At 31.1% G+C, this 24,305-nt stretch overlaps 3 protein-coding genes across 3 annotated transcripts; 2 read left to right on the top strand and 1 right to left on the bottom strand.

The window, feature by feature from the left end:
- Positions 1-3,493: 3,493 nt before the first annotated feature.
- On the top strand, positions 3,494-4,778 carry LOC145642595 (UPF0481 protein At3g47200-like). The gene is made up of 2 exons (XM_081693789.1): positions 3,494-3,797; positions 3,892-4,778. The coding sequence occupies exons 1-2, from the start codon at positions 3,494-3,496 to the stop codon at positions 4,776-4,778; spliced, it is 1,191 nt and encodes a 396-aa protein (XP_081549915.1).
- A 1,910-nt stretch (positions 4,779-6,688) lies between these two features.
- Positions 6,689-9,599, bottom strand: LOC145555638 (UPF0481 protein At3g47200-like). The gene is made up of 2 exons (XM_081617382.1): positions 9,470-9,599; positions 6,689-8,091 (listed from the first exon to the last, which is right to left on the bottom strand). Exon 2 carries the CDS (start codon positions 8,088-8,090, stop codon positions 6,786-6,788), a length of 1,305 nt encoding a protein of 434 aa, XP_081473508.1. The 5' UTR covers position 8,091; positions 9,470-9,599; the 3' UTR covers positions 6,689-6,785.
- Positions 9,600-14,675: 5,076 nt separating this feature from the next.
- Positions 14,676-18,507, top strand: LOC145555637 (UPF0481 protein At3g47200-like). The gene is made up of 3 exons (XM_081617381.1): positions 14,676-14,692; positions 14,800-14,865; positions 17,017-18,507. The coding sequence occupies exon 3, from the start codon at positions 17,017-17,019 to the stop codon at positions 18,328-18,330; it is 1,314 nt and encodes a 437-aa protein (XP_081473507.1). The 5' UTR covers positions 14,676-14,692; positions 14,800-14,865; the 3' UTR covers positions 18,331-18,507.
- The last annotated feature ends 5,798 nt before the right edge of the window (positions 18,508-24,305 follow it).

Here is a 24,305-nt window from a genome sequence, read left to right as displayed (position 1 = left end):
TTCAACAGGTCCATTACCTGTTGATGACCGATTTTTGTAAGTCATATGCCACGTGTCGGCTATTAATAGGTTAATTATTTTTTTAATTATTAAAAAAAAATAATAATAAAAAAAAAAAATCAGAAATCCCTATCCACCACCACCACCACCACCTTCCCATGCCACCACTCCTTCTCCCCCTCCCTCCCCTGTGCGCCCACCAAAACCCAACTCACACCACCACCACCTTCCCCTACCACCGACACACACACCCAGCCACCAACTCCAAACCCAAGCCCCGCAAACCGCCCAGCCACCAACTCCAAACCCAAGCCCCGCATACCGCCCAGCCGCCACTACACCTCCCAGAAACCTAGCCCCTAAAAACCCACCATCGATTCCCTGAAACCTAGCCCCTAAAAAACCCGAAACCCTCCTTGAAACCTAGCCCCTAAAAACCCGAAACCCTCCCTGAACCTAGCCCCTAAAAAGTAAAAACCTTCCTACCAGAAACCCTCCCTACCTGAAACATCCCCGAAAAACCACCCTTCGCAAGCCCTACCCCTCCACGAACCCAGATGCGGCTCCCAAACCCTCGGATTTCTTGGATTCGTAAGCCCCCTGTAGCCGAGGGTGAGGGCTGATCCATGGAAGAATAGGTGAGAGAGAGATAGAGAGGGAGGATGAGAGTGAAGGAGGGGAGGAGAGGTGAAACGGCGGTGATGAGTGGTGGTGGCGAAGGTGGGGTTGGTGGTTTCAGTGGATGAGGTGAGAGGAGTGAGAAAGAATAGGAGTGAGAAGGGAAAATGCAAAAAAAAAAAAAAAAAAAAAAAAAAAAAAAAAAAAAAAAAAAAAAAAAAAACTTTTTTAACCTGTTTATCAGGTCACAAGTAAAATGGACCTGTTGAAGAAAGAGGGGTATAAAGGTTGGATTTTTGAGGAATAAAATGAAGGTTGGATTTTTGTAAGGAAAAAGTGCAAAGGTTGGATTTTTCTTTTCCATTTTTCCTTTATTTTAATGGAAAACAACTTTTTGAGAAAATAATTCTCCATGAATAACAATTTATATATATATATATATATATATATATATATATATATATATATATATATATATATATATATATATATTTTCAAGGACAAATCCACGATTTATTTATAAACAGAGCCGAAATTATAAAATATTTCAATTAATAAAGCCATAAAGGAATACCGAATATGAGTTTAAGAAATGCACACGAAAAAAAAAAAAAAAAAAAAGAGAGAGAGAGAAATGTGCAAACAAGGGAAATTAAATCCTTATTATGCATCAAGTAACTAAACCAACTATAAAACTTATATACTTTGCACAAGATTGTTTATTTATATGTATCAAAATCTGAGCATAGGGGGAAGTCCTGGTAGACCCCCTGAATCCGCCTATGATTATTTTTCGGTTTCTTTCCTTACAAGAAAAAGTATGTAGGAAGGGTTAAAATAAGAGTGTGAGAAGAGAGGTAAGAGATGTAAATAGTAGGGAGAAAAATGTGAGAAAACTGTCACGTGCACTAAAAGAAAATAAATTACCTTTTCATAATGATTATTTTAACATTTGATATCGATTGTAATTGTTACAAAAAAAAATATCCCAACAAATAATTATTTGATATAACATCTCTTGTTACCATAGCCTTTAGTAGTGTTTTTTCATGCACTTTCGCTAGGGTTGTCCTCGTTAATCAGTATGAAAATTACATTCAATCGTGGTGATTATTGTAGGGATTATACTCGCTACAAATGTTGAATTCATTTTCTTAAAAAAAAAAATCCTTACATATGATATATATGAGATTCAAAGATTTCAAACAGGCAACTTCCAACTCTAATATTAAATGTTTTTCCAATAAGCTATGACATATTTTACGTTCTCTTTGCTAAACAAAATTTTAAAATCTGGTGTAATAAAGGTTTATCATATCGATTTTTGGGTTTTAATGGCGATTGTAAACGATATACTTTTTTATAAATGTGCAAAAGAAGATGAATATACATTATTATGTTTTTCGTATAGATTTCATATGTGTTTATTACTATATCGATTGTACGTAAAATAATACAGATTCCTCTACTATTTCACAAACATATGTGCATATTGTAGTGAATGTACAATGGCTACGAAATAATTGCTACGAAAAGACAATATTCTTATAGCGGTGACACTTATACTTTAATTCATTCATTCCATCTAAACCTACTCCAAGCTGACTTAAAAAATCCAGATTAGTCAATGGTAACTGTAATGCCAAGGGGCAAGGTCTTTTAAGCAATTTGCAAAATTTATAATATATATAAATTCAGCTACTCACCTTTTTCATCTATCGAACCCCTCTCTTGGTCGTCTATTTTTCGCCCAGGTGCAACAACGAACTGTTGTCATTATTTGAGGTACGTCACTTTGTTTCTTATACGTCGTACATTTTTCTGCTTTATGATCGCTGATAAATGTTAGGACTCTTTTATGTTTGTGCAAAGATAAATTGTTACACATCAAAAAAAATGAAAAACTTTTAAAAAGATTAATCACACTTTTGCGTAATTTGTACAAAAGAATCTTACTTTTGAGAAATCTGATAAGGTTGACCCTGAGCTATTTTAGGAGGGGCAATCGTTGTGTGCATAGGATTTAAAGGCGGCCCAAAAAAAAAAAAAAAAAAAAAAAGGATGTCATGCATTAATTTATTTCTCCAAAGTTTCAATCCATGCAATTTTATGTGTTCACTAGTCTTTGGAATGAATTCACGTATAGAATTTCCGTAATTCGTAATTAATAGTGTAGTTAGGTTTTGTCAACGAATAAAGTATATATACTCCTATTACAACATAAATGTAACATTTCTATTTTGAGATATCTAATTCGAGTACTTCACGTACTACTTCATCATATATACTTTCACACAACAAGTAATTAATATAATTATATCAACGCTTCCTAAGTTCTTTTCGCCACATGTGATTTGTACTCGTAGGTTATTTTGGTTATCAAATTGTCCTTTTTTTATTTTTATTTTTTTTTTAGTTTTAATTGTTAATCCAACTTTCTTAGTTTTTATACTTCTCCTATGTATTGTTAAAAAAAAAAAAAACCTTATTATTCCCGACTAGATTGAACCTTATTAGAATTTACTTCCTCTATTCCATAATACATGACACAATCCAACATTGTACACATGTCAATGCATTAATTCGACTTTATTTTTATATAATATAATATTACGAGTAATGAAAATTATATTAAGAAACTTAATATTGAAACCTATCTAACAACATATTTTACGATAATATATATTTTTATTATATTAGTAAAAAATTGTGATCAAACCTAATGTATGAATAGTGAAAAAAAGTCCAACGTCTCATGTATTTTGGGACGGAGGGAGTATTTGATATTTGAAACCATCTAAATTTATTAGTCTAATGAGTGCACTACTTGTTGAATTCATAAATGCAGGTCTGGGTTATACAAATATAAATAACAATGCCAGATCGAGTGATGAGTGATGAGGTAGCGATTTTAATGGAAGATAGGGTGAATTCCTTAGATGCTCTCTCTCCTAATTGTTGCATTAATAAGATTCCTGCCTTTATTAAGAAGGGAAGGGAAGAATTTTATAAACCTTCAGTTGTATCAATCGGTCCAATCTACTACAACGAATCCTCTCTAAAAACTATGCAAGATCAAAAATGGACTTACTTGAAATACTTCATTGAGCATCCTTGGAATGCTAAAAATAACTTGAAGCATTACACCAGTTTTGTGAAAAAAAAGGAAACAGCAATCCGTAAATGTTATGAAGAAAAAAAAAGATTTCTCTTCCGAGGAATTCATCCAAATGATAGTGTTGGATGCTGCATTCATCATTTACATGTTCATAGAAAATAGCGATTTTGCTCTGGATAACATGCCTGCGGCAGAAAAGAAACAAGGGCTAACACCTTACGTGTTAAAAGACTTATTACTGCTAGAAAACCAAATTCCTTTTTTTGTTCTTCAGGGCTTCTTTGCTTTAGCATTTGGTCATCAGGTCAAGAAGCCTGAATATGCCTTCATTAAAACTGCTCTTCAAAACATTTCTGTTAGTTTCCTTGGATCTAAAGCTATCGTGAAATCGATTGTCCAAGCTGAGAAAATTTTTCCTGATCCAAAAACCATTAAGCATCTGTTGGATCTATTGAGGATGTGTTGCTGCGCAAAATCGAAACTTAGCCGGTCGCAGAAACCATCATTGGTCAGCCATCCATTCACCGCGAAAAAACTAAGCGACAATAGAGTGAAATTTGAGGTTATTAGTGACACAGAGAGTCCATTGGATATCACATTTATGAAAGGGAAATTTCAGATTCCAGAGTTAGTTTTAGATACTGACACTGAACCCTATTTGCGAAACCTCCTATACTTTGAGCAATGTCATTATTCCAAGAAATCTTACATCAATGATTATGTGTTGTTCTTCGATAAATTAATCGACACTGTAGAAGATGTGCAAGTACTACAAGAAGCAGGGGTTCTAAAAAATCATCTTGGCAGCAACGAAGATGCAATCAAATTTTTCAATAATGCCAGAAATACCGTAGGTCACCAATTTTATTACTCCAATGTTAGTGAACAAGCGAATGCATACGCTTCTAGTTATTGGAATAAAGCGATCGCGTTATTTTGGAGGAGATACTTCAGTCATCCATGGGCAATTATATCCGTGTTCGCTGCAATTATACTCTTTATTCTTACTCTATTACAAACTATTGCTGCTTACAACGAGTAATTGTCTTACTCTACCTTTAAGTCGGACCAATGCACCTCAACCTGGCATGTAGTTTGGCTATAAATCTTTTCTGTAGTTTCTTTGCTTTTTTTGTTTTTTGGTGCTGGAGAATGTATTTCAATTTAATGGCAACTTCAATTTTATTTATTTTAAGAATTCTATAATTTAGTGCTAAATGATGATTTTGTTACTGTACTTCGCAATAAAATTAGTTGACCCAGCATTTTGGGCTTGATCGACCAACACCAACTAATAATCAAGTCATTTAAGTTTGGTTAACTTATGTCACAAATCAACTTTTAATTGAAACCCCTTTCATTTTCAATTTTTTTTTTTTTTTTTTTTTTTTTGGGTAGCTTATATCCTATAGATAATAGCTTCTAGTTCTAGTTGGAGTTTCAACAAAAGAATTGATAGAATGAACCATTTTGATAATTTAATTTAAATCTTTCAAGATCAGTGCGAGTCGATAATGGGCTAGGATAAAGGGTCGCTTTTTTATTGGGACAATGAAGGTTGTTGAGTTAATAACCGGTAGATATTGAGTGAACTAAAACAAGCAAGTCAAAGAAAAAGAATATTAGCTCACCACGTGGTGACAAGAAAAAGAATATCTATTACTAAGTCAGAAATCTGCTGACATTATCCTCTCTCTCAAATGTATATGTGTCATTTTATCATGAAAAATAATGCAGTTATGATGTCAATTTTTTTTGAGGAATTGGTTATTTTTCATTTTTAATCATTTTCATTTCAATCTTTTGACTGTGTCAATAAATAAATAAATATATTTTATTTTTGCCTGAATTAAATAAATTGATATCTAGAAATTGGCTTTCATTTTTACATTTTGTTACTCCTGTAATTTATGATGATAGCTACATATCTTGTATGATCTAATTTATAAGTATATACGGGAAAATAGATAATAGAAAAAAGCTATTTAATTTCAATAATTTTTGTAATCCGTGCATCGCACGGGTCTAATCTAGTTTTTTAATATTTGACCAATCACAACGTGGTGGCACGCGTGCCCAAAAAAATTCAACTCACAAATGTTAACCTGCTTAGCCAGCTGCAAGTCACTTGGGAGGGTTTTGGGCGGCGAACGTGGTACAATTTTGGGATTAATAAAATACGTAACTTGTATTATTTTCAACAAACAGAGCAAAGTTGGGATTAATCAAGCCATTTTTTTCTTTTTTTTTGTGTTTTTTTTTAAAAAAAAGTTTAGTTTACAACATTACTCGGTTTGGAAAGATAACATAATTTTGGGTGATTTACACTGCTGTCAAATATTTGCATGTTTGGTTTTTTTTTCTAACTAGTTTAGGCTCGTACGTAGCATCGTAATTAAGCCATTTTTTTTTAAAAAAAAATAATAATTATATCTAACAAATAAAATTTGATATCATAAAAAGTATAGAGAGTAAATTTTCATAATTTATGTGAAAAATATAGAGTGAAGTAGGTGAATAGTTCATATATAAGTCAAAATATTGCAAGTAAAAAATGGAGAAAGTATTAAAGTTGTCTCAATTTTTACCATCATATGAATATATGATTATCAACATTTATTATCAGAGATAAATGAAGATTATACTTCTGTTGTTCTCTTTGATTGCAACGATTTGAGTTTCACGCTTGCTAATCCATGCTTTCAACAATTTATATCTCTAATTATTATAGTTATTAAGTAAAATATACGTACAAAAATTTATTAGTATCAGACTGTATGAATAATTTATTAGTTAAGTAAAACATAGCTCTAATTTATAGTAGTAAAAATGCTTTCACATTTAATAGTAATTCTTTGGTCTCTTAAAATCTGTATTACTGGTTGGGCAGTTACATAACAAGTACCAAACTTCAACAATTTATTCCTCTAATGTACAAATTCCTACTTGAACTCAATAAATTAACCATTAGCATTAATTGTTAAACTTGTATACGATCCAGTTACAAGTACTTACAACATTGCTTCTACATGAAGCTAAGGAAGAATAACTAGGACTTAAAACCAGTATAAACTTGTAACACTGTGAGGATAAGCATTACAACCAAATAAACGACGGAAGTGATTGACCATGGATGATTGAAGTAGTCTTTCCTTAATATCGCCATCCATTTGTTCATCTGGGCGTTAGCATGCGCATTCAATCTTTGACTTATATCATAATAGTAGTAATTACGATGGATTGATATGTACTTAGTGAGACGGTTCACTATAGTTGCCACATCGTCATTACTCCCAACACAATTCTCCATTATTCCATGTTGAACTAGTATTTGCACATCTTCACGAGTGTCGATCAATGCATCAAGGAACAATACATAATCAGCAAAGTAAGAATTGCCATTAGGATAATAGTGGGATTGTTCATAAAATATGATGTTGCGAATAAAACCTTCCATGGAGTCTTCAACAACCAATCTCGGAATCTTTAATACCCCATTAGAAAATTCAATATCGAGCAGATTCTTACCCTCTCTTACCTCAAATTTCACTCCGGCGGCCATTAGCTTTTCAACACTCGGGGGAAAATTTAATTCATTTGTTATCATTTCATTATTGTCTTGGAATTCAGGAGGTAAGTGCCAAACCCTCATAAAATCCACAAGATGTTTAATACATGATGTGTTGTTCTCTACATTCTCTCTACCTAGTTTGGTACGTTCCCTATCGTTTCCAAGAAAAAAAGGGCGGGATATAAAACTACATGTAAGCTCCTTGAAGGAAATATGAGGGTAGGCTGCACCAAATGCTATGTCATATAGATTTTTGAGAACAAAAAAGGGGAGTTGATTGTCTTCGACAAATAAATCTTGTATCACTTTTCCCATCCAAGTGACCTTTTCGAACATAGGAATCTCTTGAAGGAGATGAAAATGGCGTTTTTTATGGCACATAAAAGTGTAGATGATAAATGCAGCATCCACCATCATCATCTCAACAAACTCATTACTAGTGAGACTTACTTTTTCTTCGTAATAGGAACGAGCCTCTTCCTCCCATTCTTTCATAATGTCAATGTATTGGCCTAAGCTAAAAGCTTGGTTGCCATTTGTATAAGTCGCATATTCTAGGAAGCAGTTGAGGCGACTTAATTTTAACATTGATGAAGCTTCAAGGAATGGAGTATTATAGTAGATAGGACCAATTGATACAATTGAAGGATGATAGCATTCTCTATTTACCTTGCGGATATGTTCAGGCACCTTATAAATGCAGCGATTAATAGATAAGGATTTAGGAAAGGAATTAAGCTTGCATTCTATTGAAAATTCCACTTCCTTGGTTTCAGCTGCCATTCTGTAATATCAAATAATTATCATCATATATATCATTTATCTTGTCAGTTAAGCTCATTACCGTTCAAATGTAAAGAGCGATTGATTTGACTTACGAATTTAAAACTTATTGTTTGCAAATATAGAATGCTTTTTAATTATAATTAAATAAATGATCTAATTAGGAAGGGGGAAAACAAATTCAGCAAAATTTTGTTATCGTAAATGTTACTAATATTGAGGTATAGGATAAAAAGAAAAAAAAAAGTGTAGATTTAGGTGTATTTTCATTGAAGTTTTAAATTAATAAAATGACCTTTCTTTATTTATATCGAACATGCTAAAAGTTATACTCCGTCTATTTTATTCAAACTAATTTGTTTAGTTGGCCGTCACTAGTTCTAAGAAAATGTGTTGAATGAAGTAAAATATGGGATAAGTGGGTTTTATTGGGAATTAGTTTTAAATACTTCATCCTTTTTGTTCTCTATATCATATTGACTTTTACTTATACTATTCTTTGACCAAATACTACTCAAACTACTGTATATACATAAATATCATTATTGTAAGAAAAAAATTAGTTTTAATAATCATACATTGGCCAATTTTCTTTTAATAATTATAAATTTGATTATTCCGGTTGAATAATCTCTATTTTAGGGGATATTGACCTTATCAAACCTAATTAAACTTGTTACAACAGATCACTTGCCATGTGTCAACAATCTATTGGTCTAAATAAAATTTTAGAAAAAATCCAAAAAATAGGCTATCTACTGCGACCCTCGTCTCTAGCCCCACCATCGAAAACCGACCCTCGTCTCTAGTCCCAACCTCAAAACCACCACCACCCCCACCCCTCTCCCTTTTTGGATCTCGAAACCACGTACTCTTTCCCTTCCCCTACCCTGAAACCACCCTAAATCCTAAACTCCTCCCTCACACCCGGCCTTAACTCATCTTATAATCACCTCCCTAGTGACGGAGAGAGGAAGGAAGTAGGGGATGCCTATCAAAGGTGGTGGCGGAGAGGAAGGAGATAAGGGGATAATTTAGCATAAGACATTAGAGACAACATCAATAATTACAAACTAGATAGTGCCCGAGCCAAGCTCGATTTTGAATAATGGTAATTGAAATTAAATATATAAGTCTTTTGAAATGTAATTCAAAAGTCAATCATAATAATAAATAATTAAAGTATAAAGTTTCTAATCTTTCTATACAAATTAATAATTATGCAAAAATCTAAAAAAAGGGAGATAAGTGAAGTTTAGGAGGGAAATCCCTCCAAAAAAAAAAAAAAACTCTAATTTAGTATAGTTATATAGATATAGATAATAATAATATAGTATCCATATAGTTTTTTTTTAATAAAACAAATTGTGGAAACGTACCAAATTTTGGTAAATCAATTGTATATTCCGCGCCTCGCCAGGTGGCCCAAACAAAGATAAACTAAAGAATAACACCAAATTAGAGATTTACAGGTTTAATCAATTAAAGGATATTTAGTACAAAATTTTGATATGATGTACGAAGTAGTTCTTAGCCTTGAATTGGTTTTCTTTTTATACAATTTTGTGTCTTCAACCTAACATTATCTACCAAAGTAAAAAAGACATATTCTTTAACAAAGCAAATACGAATACTGTAAAGTAAATGTACCAATTATAAAGAATAAAATCACATTCTTTTCCATAATATGAGGATTTATAAATACTTTTTAAATCCATTCAAGTAATCCATATTCCCTCCTAAAATTTTATAGTATGGTTAAATAACACAAATGAAATCATTTTTTTTTGGTTTGTGTTTAGAGAGCCACAAGGACAAGTGATGAGAATCGATCCCAAGATATCTTGGAACCCAAAGGGGCGCTCTAACTACTTGAGCTATCCCTCTCTCACATGAAATCATAAAGTTTGACATTACACATTATTCACACAAATATTGTGGACCTTTTGGCTTTATATATATGTTGGTAAAGTCATAATCAATAAGTGGATTATTGTCAGATTCGTCTCGATTTATAGTTTCAAAATAAAATAATACAAAGATAAGGTAACCAAATCCTAAATTTAGATTAGCCCAAAAGGTAAACTAGGTGGGAACACCAAAAAATATTATGAAGATAACAACAACTTTGTCCAATGATTATAGTTAGAGACTTGCTTGCAATTTAAAATAGTCCTTAGTTACTAGCTTGACCATTGGAGCTAAAATATATATGCAATTAGTTTGACCAAGCAAATTATCAAAATTACCTTTGTCAAGCTAATTTGCTTGAAAAAAATTACCTAAAAGAAAATGTTAAATGTAATTTAGTAATTAAGATGAAAACAATAAATAATTATAATTTAAATAACAAGCTAATAACTAGTCATTGGGACTCAAATTAGCTAGAAAGATAGTTTTAGGTTATGTGGCATGACAAGGTAATTTCACAGCTTCCTTTGGAATTACTCTAAAATGTATTAATTTCTTATATTCTTACAAGATAATTTGTATAACTTTAAGTATTAATGTATAATATGTGCGCTAGGTAATGGTTGTTGGTGTAGTAGTGATTGAGACTACAATTGATAGGGATGACCCGTGTTCGATCCCAAGCAACAATAATTGGGAGGGGACTGGAACGTAACCGCCCAAAACTGAACTCCGAATCCGGAGTAGCCCAAAGGGTGAACCAGATGGAATATAAAAAAAAAAAAAATGTGCGCTAGCCGCTAGACGCTAGCTAGATTTAAATGTTCAATTTTAAAATTAAAAGGGAACAAAGAAAGTATGTTATATACTAGTAATTTTTACAAAGGCTATGTCCTAGCAATGACAAGGGAGCAAAGGTGCAGCAAGACACGTCAATTCAACTACCGCACATCCTCGCTACTATGGCAAATAATAGCTTATGTTGTTTTAGTCTTATGAAATTCTCGAATTTGCGTCCAAGTACTTAGAAGTGAGGGGAAACCTAAGGGAACATCATCACTACTAAGTACTGCAACTAGGAGGATTCGACCTTAGTTATAAGGTAAATTTCACCAAGCCAGCTATACCTTAGAGTTACCAATTAATTATTACATGATTATAAGGGCTTGTTCACATTTACTTAATTTCACTTCATTTCAGTTCTAATCAGTTCAGTTCATTTCAGCTCAGCTCCTAATTTCCCTCTCTCATAAAATAATCATTTCAGCTCATTTCAGTTCAGTGTAGCTCCAATCAGTTCAATTTAGTTCAATTCAGCTCCAATCAGTTCAATTCAGCTCAATTCAGTAAATATGAACAGACCCTAACTTATTTATACGAGTAATAAGATGCAATATTTAGGGCATTCTACCCTTTTACATCAGCTCCTTTTTTGGTTCTCAATTATATTATTTATCAGCTCCCTTTTTTTGTTTTCAATTATTTATACGACACAATATTTAGGGCATTTGACCGTGATGAAGTTTCTTTCATGGATCTCACTTGTTATTACATAGATGGTGTATTCGGTTCCAGGCCCGGCTAAGGACCTGTGCAAACAGGCCCTTAGCACAGGGCCCCCAAATTCGGAGGGCCCAAAATTTTGGAGTCCAAGCTTTAAGTTTGAAAAAAAAAAAAAAAATCAGCAATACTCTTCACGTGAATACAGCCGGCTGTTCCTCACTTCCTCCATTTACTCCCCACTTGTCTAGATTCTTCATCTCCTTCCTTGGTAATTAGCTCCATCAAAATAGCCCCAACTTCCCAAAATTTCTGAAATTTTCTTTAATTTCCTTTCTTTGATTCTTTGAATCCTTCCTATTTTGTCATTTAATTTTATTGTTTTACCTCCAAATTTTTAATTTTCCAAATTTGACATTTTGGTTTCAAAAAAATTACAACGGGTATGAAGAATTTTTCCTCAAATCTCGAATTGCTTTCAATGGAGATATTAATTTCGTGTATTCCACAATTAAACCCCTTAATTTTCGTTTATCAAACGGTAAAATTTTTTACCCCTTATAAATTCCATTTCAATCTTCAATCTTTTTCAATTACTTGTGTTCTTCGTACTCAAATTACATTTAACAAATAAAAAAACAATTAAGAAATTGGTTAACAAGAAGATCAGAGATTCAGAGCCAAGGAGTGTTCGTTGTGGCAAGAAGATTCGTAAGTTTACAAGAAGATTGGTTAACAAGAACACTCCCTGGTTGTGGCAAATCGTGAATCGGCAATCGGTTGTGCGAGTTCGTTGTTGTCCTTGCGGTTGTGTATCCACAGTAGCACGTGAATTACTAAATTATCATATTATTTACAATTTAAATAAAGTATTTTGTGTTTTTTGGCTTCGTTTTAATATGTTGTTATACGATAATTTCGTTTTTAAAAAAATTTAGGGCCCAATTTCTAAGTTTAGAACAGGGCCCCCAAAATGATTAAGACGGCCCTGTTCGGTTCATATAATAGAAAATCTCCGAGTTCAAAATTAAGAGAGAAGAAAATAATAAACAAAGAATCGAACGTTGAACATCTAGTCGATTTCTCCAGGATCTACTACTTGCCTTCCAAACTTGGCAAGGTTGACCAAATCACAATGGTTCCATGAATTATGCAATGCTATCCTATATACAAATGTTAGCCAATAGGGCCTATGCGCAAAAAAGGGGGATGAAGAGCATAAATATATATACTAACTTCGTTTCATATTATTTGCAATGATTTGACATAATGTAGAGAGGAAAAATGTCTAATCATTGCAAATAATATGAAATGGAGGTAGTAAAAAAAAAACTTAAGCTCAATCTTCCCTTTATTGTGTGAGTCATGCGTTCTTGGGCACGGGAACTGATTCTCGCAGTATTTGCTTTGCTATCCGCACACCCCAAGTCCCAATTGGAAAGAAGTCATGATTATTTTGTGTAAAATTGGTGCACAAAAAGGAAAATTGGTGTTCAAATATCACTAGGCTTGGGAAACACGACGAATTTCCATTTTATGCTTTATCTTCTAGTGCGTTGATGCCAGGCCATTTGATATCGATCGTACATACTGATCAATTATGGGCATCTCCTAAATGAATATGACAGGCCATCGTTAACATGTTCAATTTCTGTACGATTATTCGAATTTCTTGTGGTAATTTTTTTTTTTTTTTTTTTTTTTTTTTTTGAAGAAAATTTCTTGTGGTAATTTCACATTGGTATATATTCCCAAGTCTATCTGATTTATTCATCTTTTAGTGTTCTTATTAAAACATAATTTTCAAAGAATATTAAATGGGCTTAAATGTGAAAATGGGAGGGAGTATGCTAATTGACAATAAAATGACTTTTGTATTGCTCGATTATTATTCATCAATAGGTTGAGTATTTATACAAAACCTAAACTCATAAGATAGGAAACAATCTTCCTAAAAAATATACGTCTAACCATAAACCCTAAAGATATATTCTCAAAATAATATCTCAAAATGATATCTATGAAAAATATATCACACGTATATTTTCCGATATCTCTAACAGTATGAGAAAATATCCTAAAAATACGTGCATCCGAGTGGGTCGAGGGAGTAATTTATTTAATTTGGTAAAAGGAAGCCTAAAAAGGGTGTGTGTATATATATATAATTGAGAATATGATGTTACATAATCGCATACAATTATATTCAAGTAGGCCTTGTCAAAAAGAAAAAAAAAATAGGAGACTTGCGTTTTGGGGACTTGTTTGGGCGAGTGTTCAAAAGTTATGTTGCCGTCGTTAGAGCATGATCGTTACCAAAAGGAAGGCATCAAGGAAGCATATGCAAGAAGGGTACGAATTTTTATTTTAGATAGAATGGTAAACAAAGTTAACTAGAATCTCTCAAAACTATTATGCAGCTTATTGTACAAATTAAACGTGGTTCATATTGTACGTTCAACTTTTTTTTCTTTTTTTTTTTTTTTTCTTTTTTTTTTTGGGTGAAGTGTGGGTATATAAAACAAAAATGAAGATTGTTTTTGTATTATTTTACGTAGAGTGTGCATCTAAATATAGAGGGTGCAAATGTTATGATCTGTTAAACCACATGATCATTAATTCATTATATATAGGCTAGCATCTCAAGTATGAGGAGATAGACCAATTTTCTATGATCTAAGGCTATACACAACATATATAATAATATTGACTATTTTAGACCCACCTCACAAGCTCAACCAAGTACCCCATACAAACAAAATACAACTTAAAAGGTCCTTTTTCAAAAAGTCGACCATTTAAAGATCTTATTATACATGTACAATATATAAATTTTAGGATTAACAAAATTATTGTACTTTTCATGCAATTCAATGAAAAGGGAAACAACAAATAACTTTTATTTTCAGCTTGCCAAGTATCAGGAGAGCCTACGGGCTTAGGGTGGGTTCGACCCACCTGTTCCGCCCAAAGTATAGCTTGAAATACCATAAGGGTATCGCTATTTGTCTTATAATAAAATAATGAAAGACCACCTTATTCAAAATTTGTTGAAAAATAATGTATATTATTGCGTCAGCATTTAACGTCTTGACTGACGTCACTCCAGAATTTTTTGAAGCCTATAAATAAAGATATTTGAGGCTCACTACTTCCTCACTCACAACTCTTTAGTGTTAATAAGGAACAAGGTAAGTTAAAGTGATTCACTAAATTTATTTATTTTGCTAATATTTCTTAAAACTTTTGCATCTTTGCTCTGCTATCATTATTTCTCTAATTTTGAATATTGCTGTAGCATTCAAGAAGGAATCCAAATCCGAAATCCTGCTTCAAGTAGCAATCTGAATTTCCAATTATTAAGGTACTGTTTGAAAAGAATACATACTTTATTATTGGATAAAATGTTTCCATGTCTATAATATAAGTACGTACTTTCTCCGTTTTATATAATATATATATGTACCACACTTAGACTTAAGTAGTTTCAATTATTCTATGTTCACTACTTCACTAGTATGAAGATTTCTAATGAAGGAAACGTAAAGTCATATGGAGTACTACAATAGATTTTGTTTGAATTGCTTTGGTTCACTCTTTCACAAATTTAAATTTTATTATTTTACGGAGAATTAAAGATAATAGTAAATAAAAGGAAAATTTATGAGAAAGGTCCTTTTATAAAATAATAATAATAATGTTAAAAAAGGTAGCATAGAAGGTCTTTATATTATGTTTTGGTTGTGGAGAGGGTCCTTTGACCAATCTCCAGCGTTGACCAAATTTGTCCGGCCAAAAATAAACTAATCCCAAATCTTCAATTCGTATCACTAAAATTAAAATTGAAGGCCAATCAAATTGGAAAGAACGTACATGAGCCTAGTTATGCGCTTGAATGAGAATATGTGGGACTTGCTTTTCCGTTTCGACTTGCTTTTCCGTTTTAGGTTGCTCTTCGCCATTTACAAACAAAATTAGCAATTTTCAATACTTTTAAAGAGACAGACTAAAGAGAGAGATATATATAAAAGCCTTACCTAATGAAGAAATGGTGGTGTTAATTACTGCTGCCAGCCTTCAATTCACCATTAATTCTTCTACTGTAAGAGAAATTTAAAAACGCCATAAATGAGTAGCTACTAGTCACATTAGAGGAGAGCTGAGAGAAAATAAGGGAGGGAAAAATAAATATGAGGAAAAAGAGAAATTGAGGGGAAAAGAGGGGGAAAAAAAAAAAGAAAAAAACAATTTCATTTAAGTGGTTAATGTCGGAAAAATTTTGCCGGAAAAATTTGGTTAACGCCGGCCAAAATTGGTCAAATGATCCTCTCACAACCCCCAGGCCCCAACATGATATAAGGACCTTTTGTGCCATTTTTTTTAGGAAAATTTGATAATTACCACCAACTATTGTTGCCAAAATTGAAAATACCACCTCAAGTTTTTTTTTAAAAAAAATTTACCACCTAGTTTTTTCCAAAAGTTTTCAAATTCCCACCTTTTGTGCAACATGACGTCATCATGGGCCCACACTTTCGTTTTCCCTCTCTCTTCCCTCGATTTCCCTCTTTCTTCCCACGATTTCCTTCCAATTTCATCTTTAAATTTGATTTAAAATACAAAAATTTCGCAAATTAGGTTATAATTGCTACAATCTAACCTGCAACGAACTGAATTAAGTAGTTTAATTAGGGTTTGGGTAATCAATTTGGGGGTTTTTGCTCAATTCAAAAAATTAGGGTTTATGAATTGATTAATTGGATAATTAAACATGTAATTGGGGGAAAAACATAAATTAAACATGTAATTGGGGCGAAAACAATTGTAGTGGTGATTAATGAATTCATAAATCCTAATTTTACATGTAATTGGGGCGAAAACACTAACATTTTATGAATTACATGTTTAATTGCCCATTTAAATTATGTTTTTACCCCAATTACATGTTTAATTGTCTAGTTATTCATCCAATTAATGAATTCATAAACCCTAATTTTTCGAATTTAGCAAAACTCCCAAATTGATTACCCAAACCCTAATTAAACTATTCAATTTAGTTTGTTTTTGGTTAGATTGTAGAAATTATAACCTAATTTGCGAAATTTTTGTATTTGAAATCAAATTAAATTTGAGAGATGAAATTGAAAGAAGGGAATTGAAGAACAGGTGAAATCGAGGGAAGAAAGAGGAAAAACGAAAGTGTAGGTCCCATGATAATGTCATGCAGCAAAAAGGTGGGAATTTGAAAACTTTTGGAAAAAACTAGGTGGTAAAATAAAAAAAAAAGCTTGAGATGGTATTTTCAATTTTGGCAACAATATTTGGTGGTAATTATCAAATTTTCCTTTTTTTTTTAAAAAAAAATTATTTAAATTTATAAGGTCGACCACTTTAAAAGACCTTCCTTACAAATTTTCCTAATTAAAATAATACATTTGAATCATCGTCAATATTGGAAGACTTTGACGTAGCTATTGTGAAATTGTTCAATAATAACATTATTTTGTGAATGCAGATGGAAATCATCCATCAACAATCAGAAACAACAATATTGTTGGATCAAGAGGAAATCTTAATGCAAAAAAAGTTGGAATCATCGTCTTCTGCTTCCTCTGATAAGTGTTGCATCTATAAGATTCCTGAATTTATTCGAAAGGGAAACGAAAAACATTACAAACCATCAGTTGTGTCAATTGGTCCAGCCTACTACAAAGATCAGTCTCTAGAAACCATGCAACACATAAAATGGATATACTTGAAACACTTCCTAATACATTCCCAAAATGTTAATAAAAATCGCGGTTTGAAGGATTTCATCAACTATGTAAAAGGTTCTAAAGGGAAAATCCGTGGCCAGTACCAAGAACAAATAATTTTCCCTAATGAATCTAATGATTTCGTAGAAATGGTGGTGCTCGATGCTGCATTCCTGGTCTATTTGTTCTTAAACAATTGGTGTCCCAATAAATGGCCTATACCAATAAACCAACCCGGACTAATGCCTTACATAAATAAGGATTTATATCTTCTGGAAAATCAGCTTCCTTTTTTTGTTCTCCAAGATTTCTTTGACTTAGCATTTGGTAATGTTTTCCAACCTTTCATTAATTTTACTCTTGCTTACATACATAATCACACAAATTTCCCCGGAGTTAAGGCTATTCATCATTGTATGCATACGAATAAAATAGATGCATCAACCATCAACCATTTGTTAGACCTAATGAGGACATGCTGCTGCTTACCTTGTAATCTACTGCCACGAAACCAATTAAATCTTCCCAAGGACACCGTTCCTAGCACCGCCAAAAGACTGTTTGATGCAGGAGTTAAGTTTGAGGTACAAGACAGTAGTGACAGTCCATTGAACATCACATTTGAGAAGGGGAAGTTAAAGATTCCGAAGTTAGTGTTAGACGATTTCACCGAACCTTATTTGCGGAGCATCCTATTTTTCGAACAATGTCATTATTCGAAAAACTCATACATCATTGACTATATCTTTTTCCTTGATGAGTTGATAGACACTGTAGAAGACGTTCAAGTACTTGATCGCAGTGAAATCATCCAGAATGATCTTGGGAGTGATGAAGACGCAATTAAATTTATCAACAAAATCACTGTAAATGTAAATTTAAAATGCAAATTTTATTACTCGGGTATTAGCAGAGATTTGAATGAGTACGCTAAGACCCATTGGAATAGATGGTTGGCGATTTTGAGGAGAAATTACTTTAATCACCCTTGGGCAGTTATATCTGTGATCGCTGCAATCGTACTTTTTGTTCTTACTTTACTGCAGACAATTACTGGTTTCACCAAGAAGTAAGTGCATCGTAGGTTGGAGAGGGTAACAAAAGGATAGTAACGTTTACCCTCTCGAATCCTACGGTATCAAACAATATGTAATGGAAAATAGCTTGTTTATTATTTCCATTTCGATTATATCAAAACACTTTAATGTCTTCATCAAACATGCTCAATATCTATCTTTCAACCCAATGCACCTCCGTATGTATGTTACTTTGTAATAAATTTATGTAAACTATAATTTATTTATTTTTTTTAAAGTGCATTTTACTTTGTTCTTAGAAATGTAAGTCTTAGCTTATTCTCTAAAAGTGTTGTACTGTACTATACACTATATGATAATTTTGTAATTGTACTTCTATTGTGTATTGATTAGTGTTATGTGATTGATTCAAAATAGTTGTGCCAAATTATTAGGAGTAGTAGTTATGTGTACTTGGTCATGAATAAAGGCTTTAGGAGTATGTTATTAGTGAGTCAATTTAATTGTTTATTAGTCAACTGCATGTTTATTATAGTTGTGCCAAATTATTAGGAGTAGTAGTTATGTGTACTTGGTCATGAATAAAGGCTTTAGGAGTATGTTATTAGTGGGTCAATTTAATTTGTTTATTAGTCAACTGCATGTTTATTATAGTTGAGAATAAAAATTCTAGCTTAGTTGTCGCCTACAGACTACTACGGACGACTACGGACGACTATGTTAAGAAATTAAATCTGAACCGTTTATTTGTTAACTGACTAATCTTAATCATTCAATTTGACACTTATGCAAACCAATCATTAAGGGATTGTTTGTTTAATTGATTTGTGTTTAATGCATAGAAATTATATATTTTTTTAAATAAAAAAAATTAGCAAATAAAAATATTTCATCTTCAACCTTAAATAACCTTCACATAAATCTCAACTACATAGTATGTCATCTTCATCTTCATCTTCAACCTAAAACCTTCACTCGTCATATAATACTCGTCCATAAATTACTTAATTGTTTATGAATTCAATAAAATTAATGTTGGATTAGCATAACTTTGCTTCAATTTTAAGTCAAATTAACTCTAAGATTTAAATAATAATTATCAGTATCAAAAATTCATTTAAAAAACACTATCATATCTTATAATTTTGTGTTAAATTTTGAAAAATCATTTGATTTTGGCAGTAAATTGCCATTGTTGAATGTAGTCATGTAGAAGCTGTTATGATATTGTTGAAGGTGGACATAATATTTTCATAATCATTACCATAACACGGCTATTTAATGTAGTGATTTTATAATTTATATTGTGATCAGTCAAGTTTTGTTATTTGTCTGCCATTACTAATTTTTTTTAAAACCTATAAATTAGGAAGTGGGGTATGTTTTTATTAGAGTGGCGTGAGTTTAGGAGGGGGATATCTTACAAAATGTGAAAGTGGATATATTCTATACCTATTGGAATACTACTCGGATAGGAAGAGTTCAAAGTAAGCTTTTTTTTTTTTTAATACTTAAATTACAAAAATATCAATTACTATAAATTTGGAATTTAGTCAATTGTGTAATCAATAAGAGGATAATAGTCGAGTAATAAATATATCTTTTGTCAAATTGATCTCTAGTCTATATCTCAAAAAAAAAAAAAAAAATATGATCTCTAGTCTTTATCTTTTACTAAATTAAATTATTCTAATTATATATTTAAGTTAATGATATAATACGTTTTTTTTTTTTTATTTTGACGAGAAATGATATGATTGTTTTACCCTAAAAATATAGCCATGGAACCATGGTTTGTGCAATCATTTAATCAATACCATACATAAATACTCAAAAAAAAAAATACCATACATATATACTCAAAAAAAAAAAAAAAAAAAAAAATCCTTCAAAAGAAAATAATTAAATTTTTTTTGAGGGAAGAAAAATATTATTTTATTTTATTAAACGAATATTCTTAATACAAAAATTATTAAATGAATAAAGCATAGTTTTCTCTACTAAAATAATATAAAATATTCTTAGTTTGGACCTTAAATTGTATACACGTAGCATAATTTAGAGTGGATGGTCAACTCTTTAATTTCCTTTTATACAAGAAAATATGTTGAACTTTCTTCATATACCACTAACATTATATATACTATAAATTCTTAAATGACCTGATTTACACTAATTTATTGTGTACCACTAACATTAGGGAAACTATGGTTATTTTATTAATAAATAAAGGTCACTAAAAAAAAAAAAGGTCATTATGTTGAAATTAAAGTCATTTTTATAATATATAGGCTATAAGAGGTTAATTTTTATAATGAAATATTTTATATAATGGTCAATATGAATAATAAAGGTCACTAAATTAAGGCCACAACGTTGTATTTCAAGTTTAAAATAATATTAAACGTTATACAAGTTTTAATAAAGGTTACTATGTTAAAAGTAAGGTTAATATGTTAAAAATAAGGGTCACTATGTTCAATATAAGGTTAGTTGCGTGTGTATAAATCTCGGGTCCACAATAATATTATTGTGGACCAGGTTCACTCAAGTCTTTCGGTATATATACTTCCCCTTTTGAACTCGTGAAGACTGAAGAGAGCATTTTAATGTTTAATTTTTCTAACTTTTTCAATAAAAAAAAAATAAAAAAAAAAACCTAACATTATATCACTAGATAAAGTCAGTCTCGTAGCCAAGCCACGAGACAACGACACTTGACATTCGTATTTTTCGCTAAATTTCATGTCACGTAGGCGACAAATAGGTATAACTAGGCTAAGTCCCGTGCCACGCACGAGTTTCTACACTATTTTAATTAGTGTAATAAAAATTAGTTTAAGAAAATTGTCTAATAATATTGTGAATTTAACTACCTAAATAACAAAAGAATAGAGGTTACTCGAATGGATTTCTTGATTTTACTCGTATTATAGACAAAATGGGGTTAATCTTACGATTAAATGAGGTCACTCATACATATAAATGAAGATTACTCTATAAACCAATGTGGCCACACCGTGTGGCTAGCCACATACAAGACTTACCCCAAAGTTTTGTTATCAATATAAGGCCTTGTTCTTTTGAGCTTTTGGGCAGAGCATAAGTCATCAGAGCCGAGCCGAGCCGAGCAGAGCAAAGCATATTATTATTATTATTATTATTATTATTATTATTATTATTATTATTATTATTATTATTTATTTATTTATTTATTTTTATTATCATTATTGTTGTTGTTGTTATTATTACCACATTATTATTATCTTTTAAAATTAGAAATTTTGTCTAAATATATAACGGATAAGGAAAACTTGAATGTTATTACAATCAAATTAGGCAATTCCAACTAAAATATTATCGATTCTTAATAAAGAAAAGTTGAAGGTTATAACAATCAAATTAGGCGCAATCCTAATTATGTATTATAGAGTCTCAATAAAGAAAACTTAAGGTTATTACAAATAGGCATGCAGTCCCAATTAAAATATTATAGAGTCCCAATAAATAAAATAAAATAAAATAAAAATTAAAAAAAAAAGCTGAAAGTTATTAAAATCAAATTAGGCACACCCAATTATGTATTATAGAGTCTCGATAAAGATAAGTAAAAGTTTATTACAATCAAATTAGGCAGTCTCAATTAAGTATTATATATAGTCTTAATAAAGAAAAGTTGAAGGCTATTATGATCAAATTAGGCAATTTCAATTAAGCTTTATACAATCTCAAATAATAAAAATAAAATAAAAAATAAAAAATAAAAAAATTGAAGGTTATTATAATCAAATTAGGCAGTCTCAATTAAGTATCATAGAGTCTTAATAAAGAAAAGTTGAAGGTTTGACAATCAAATTAGGCAGTCCCAATTATGTATTATAGATTCTCAATAAAGAAAAATAGAAGGTTATTACAATCAAATTAGGCGGTCCTAATTAAAATACTATATAGTCTCAATAAAGAAACGTTAAAGGTTATTACAATCAAACTAGGCAGTCCCAGTTATGTATTATAGAGTCTCAATAAAGAGAACTTAAAGGTTATTACAATTAAATTAGACAGTCCGAACTAAATATTGTAGAGTCTTAATAAAGAAACATTGAAAGTTGTTACAATCACATTAGGCAGTCCCAATTAAGTATTATGGAGTCTCAATAAAGAAAACTAGAAGGTTATTACAATCAAATTAGGCAGTCCCAATTAAAATATTATAGAGTCTCAATAAAGAAACGTTAAAAGGTTATTACAATCAAACTAGACAATCCTAATTATATAATATAGAGTCTCAATAAGGAAAACTTAAAGGTTATTACTATTAAATTAGGCAATCCCAATTAGAATATTATAGAGTCTCAATAAAGAAAAATTTGAAGGTTATTACAATTAAATTAGACAATCCAAATTAAGTATTATAGAGTATCATAAAGAAAAGTTGATAGTTTTTAAAATCAAATTGGGCATTCCCATTTAACTATTATATAGTCCTTAATCCCATTAAAATACGGAGTATATTTGAAGGTTGTTACAATCAATTTAGGGAGTCCCAATTCAGTATTTCCTTCGTTTTTTTTTTTTTTTTTTTTTTTTAAATCTTCTCATTTACGTATTGTTCATATAAAATGAAGTAATAAGTGGAAACTAGGTCCCTATTTTTACTTTTAAATAGAAGATGGAAAATCGTTTATAAACATTAGTATTCTTAAATGTAGTTTTATATAGGCTATCTAAAATTATTACACTTGAAAAAAGTAAAAATAAGGTGAACAAAACTTATCTGAACTTATTAAAAAATGCTACTAGTTAGTGAGTTTCAAATTTTTCTTAAATCAATGGTGGATGCACAACAATTTTGACCATACCCCTGTTTAACATGGCCTCACTTCAAGGTAAAAAAATAGAAATCATATAAATTTATTTATTGTTCCAATAAAAATTGCTTTTATATTTATCAAATGACCCTATTAAGATTAATTTTTTTGGTCCACCAGTGACTTCAAGTATATTATCTTTTTATTTTAGGATTACTTAGGGCATATTTTGATTGACTGAACTGAGCTGAGCTGAATTTATTGGAGCTGAAATGAACTGAATATTTTGTGAGAGAAGAAAATTAAGATAAGAACTGAACTGAACTGAACTTATTGAAGCTAAACTAAACTGAACTGAAAATAAGCTGAAAAGAACACGTCAGAGAATGTTGCTATAACTAAACTTCAAGTTAAATACAAGTTATTGTAAAAAAAAAAAGTTAAATACAAGTTCGAATTATAACTAAAGTAATCTCAATCATAATCATAGTTAAAACAAGAATGTACCTATGCAATGGGCGTACCCGGTCTTGGTTTTATACCATACAAACCACTAAGAAATTTTTCTCACGCTAAAAATATGTGTGTGACTTATAGTCTTATACTCCCTCCGTTCCTAAATTACATTCCTACTTCTCTCTATTATGTGAGGAATAAATGCTAGAAGTAGGAATACAATTTAGCTAGGGACGGAGAGATATATATTATCTAATTTAACTTGCTATGATTTTTTTTTTTTTTTTTTTTTTTTTTTTTTTTTTTTTTAAGATAACCAAAATATACATCTATATCTTAGAATCAATGTTTTTTTTAAATAACTCTTTAAAAATTGAATTCTGGAGGATATTTTTCAGCTTGCCAACACTTTCAATACACAAACTTTCATATGTGGCTGGCCACACGGTGTGGCCAACCACAATAATTTTTTTTTATTCAACGAACATCACGTTCTTTCTCCTCTCTCTATCCTCTTTTCTCCTGTTCTTCAATTAATTCTCTAGATTCTTTCAACAAAATTAATTCTCTAGATTTTCTTCTTTTTTAGTTTTAGTTTTCCATCTTCTACTGTTCTTCAATGAATTCCCCAATTTCCAGATTCTCCTCTCCTCTTCTCTTCTGTTCTTCAAACTTCCCCAATTTCCAGATTTTGTTTTTTAGGGTTCGTAGCTTGGAGGTGCAGAAGAATAGGAGGAAGAAGATGAA

The sequence above is a fragment of the Chenopodium album genome, chromosome 8, assembly GCF_948465745.1.
Source record: "Chenopodium album chromosome 8, dcCheAlbu1.1, whole genome shotgun sequence".
NCBI lineage: Eukaryota > Viridiplantae > Streptophyta > Magnoliopsida > Caryophyllales > Amaranthaceae > Chenopodium > Chenopodium album.
The sequence above is the reverse complement of the archived record's forward strand: the minus strand, read 5'-3'. Positions and strand labels throughout refer to the sequence as shown.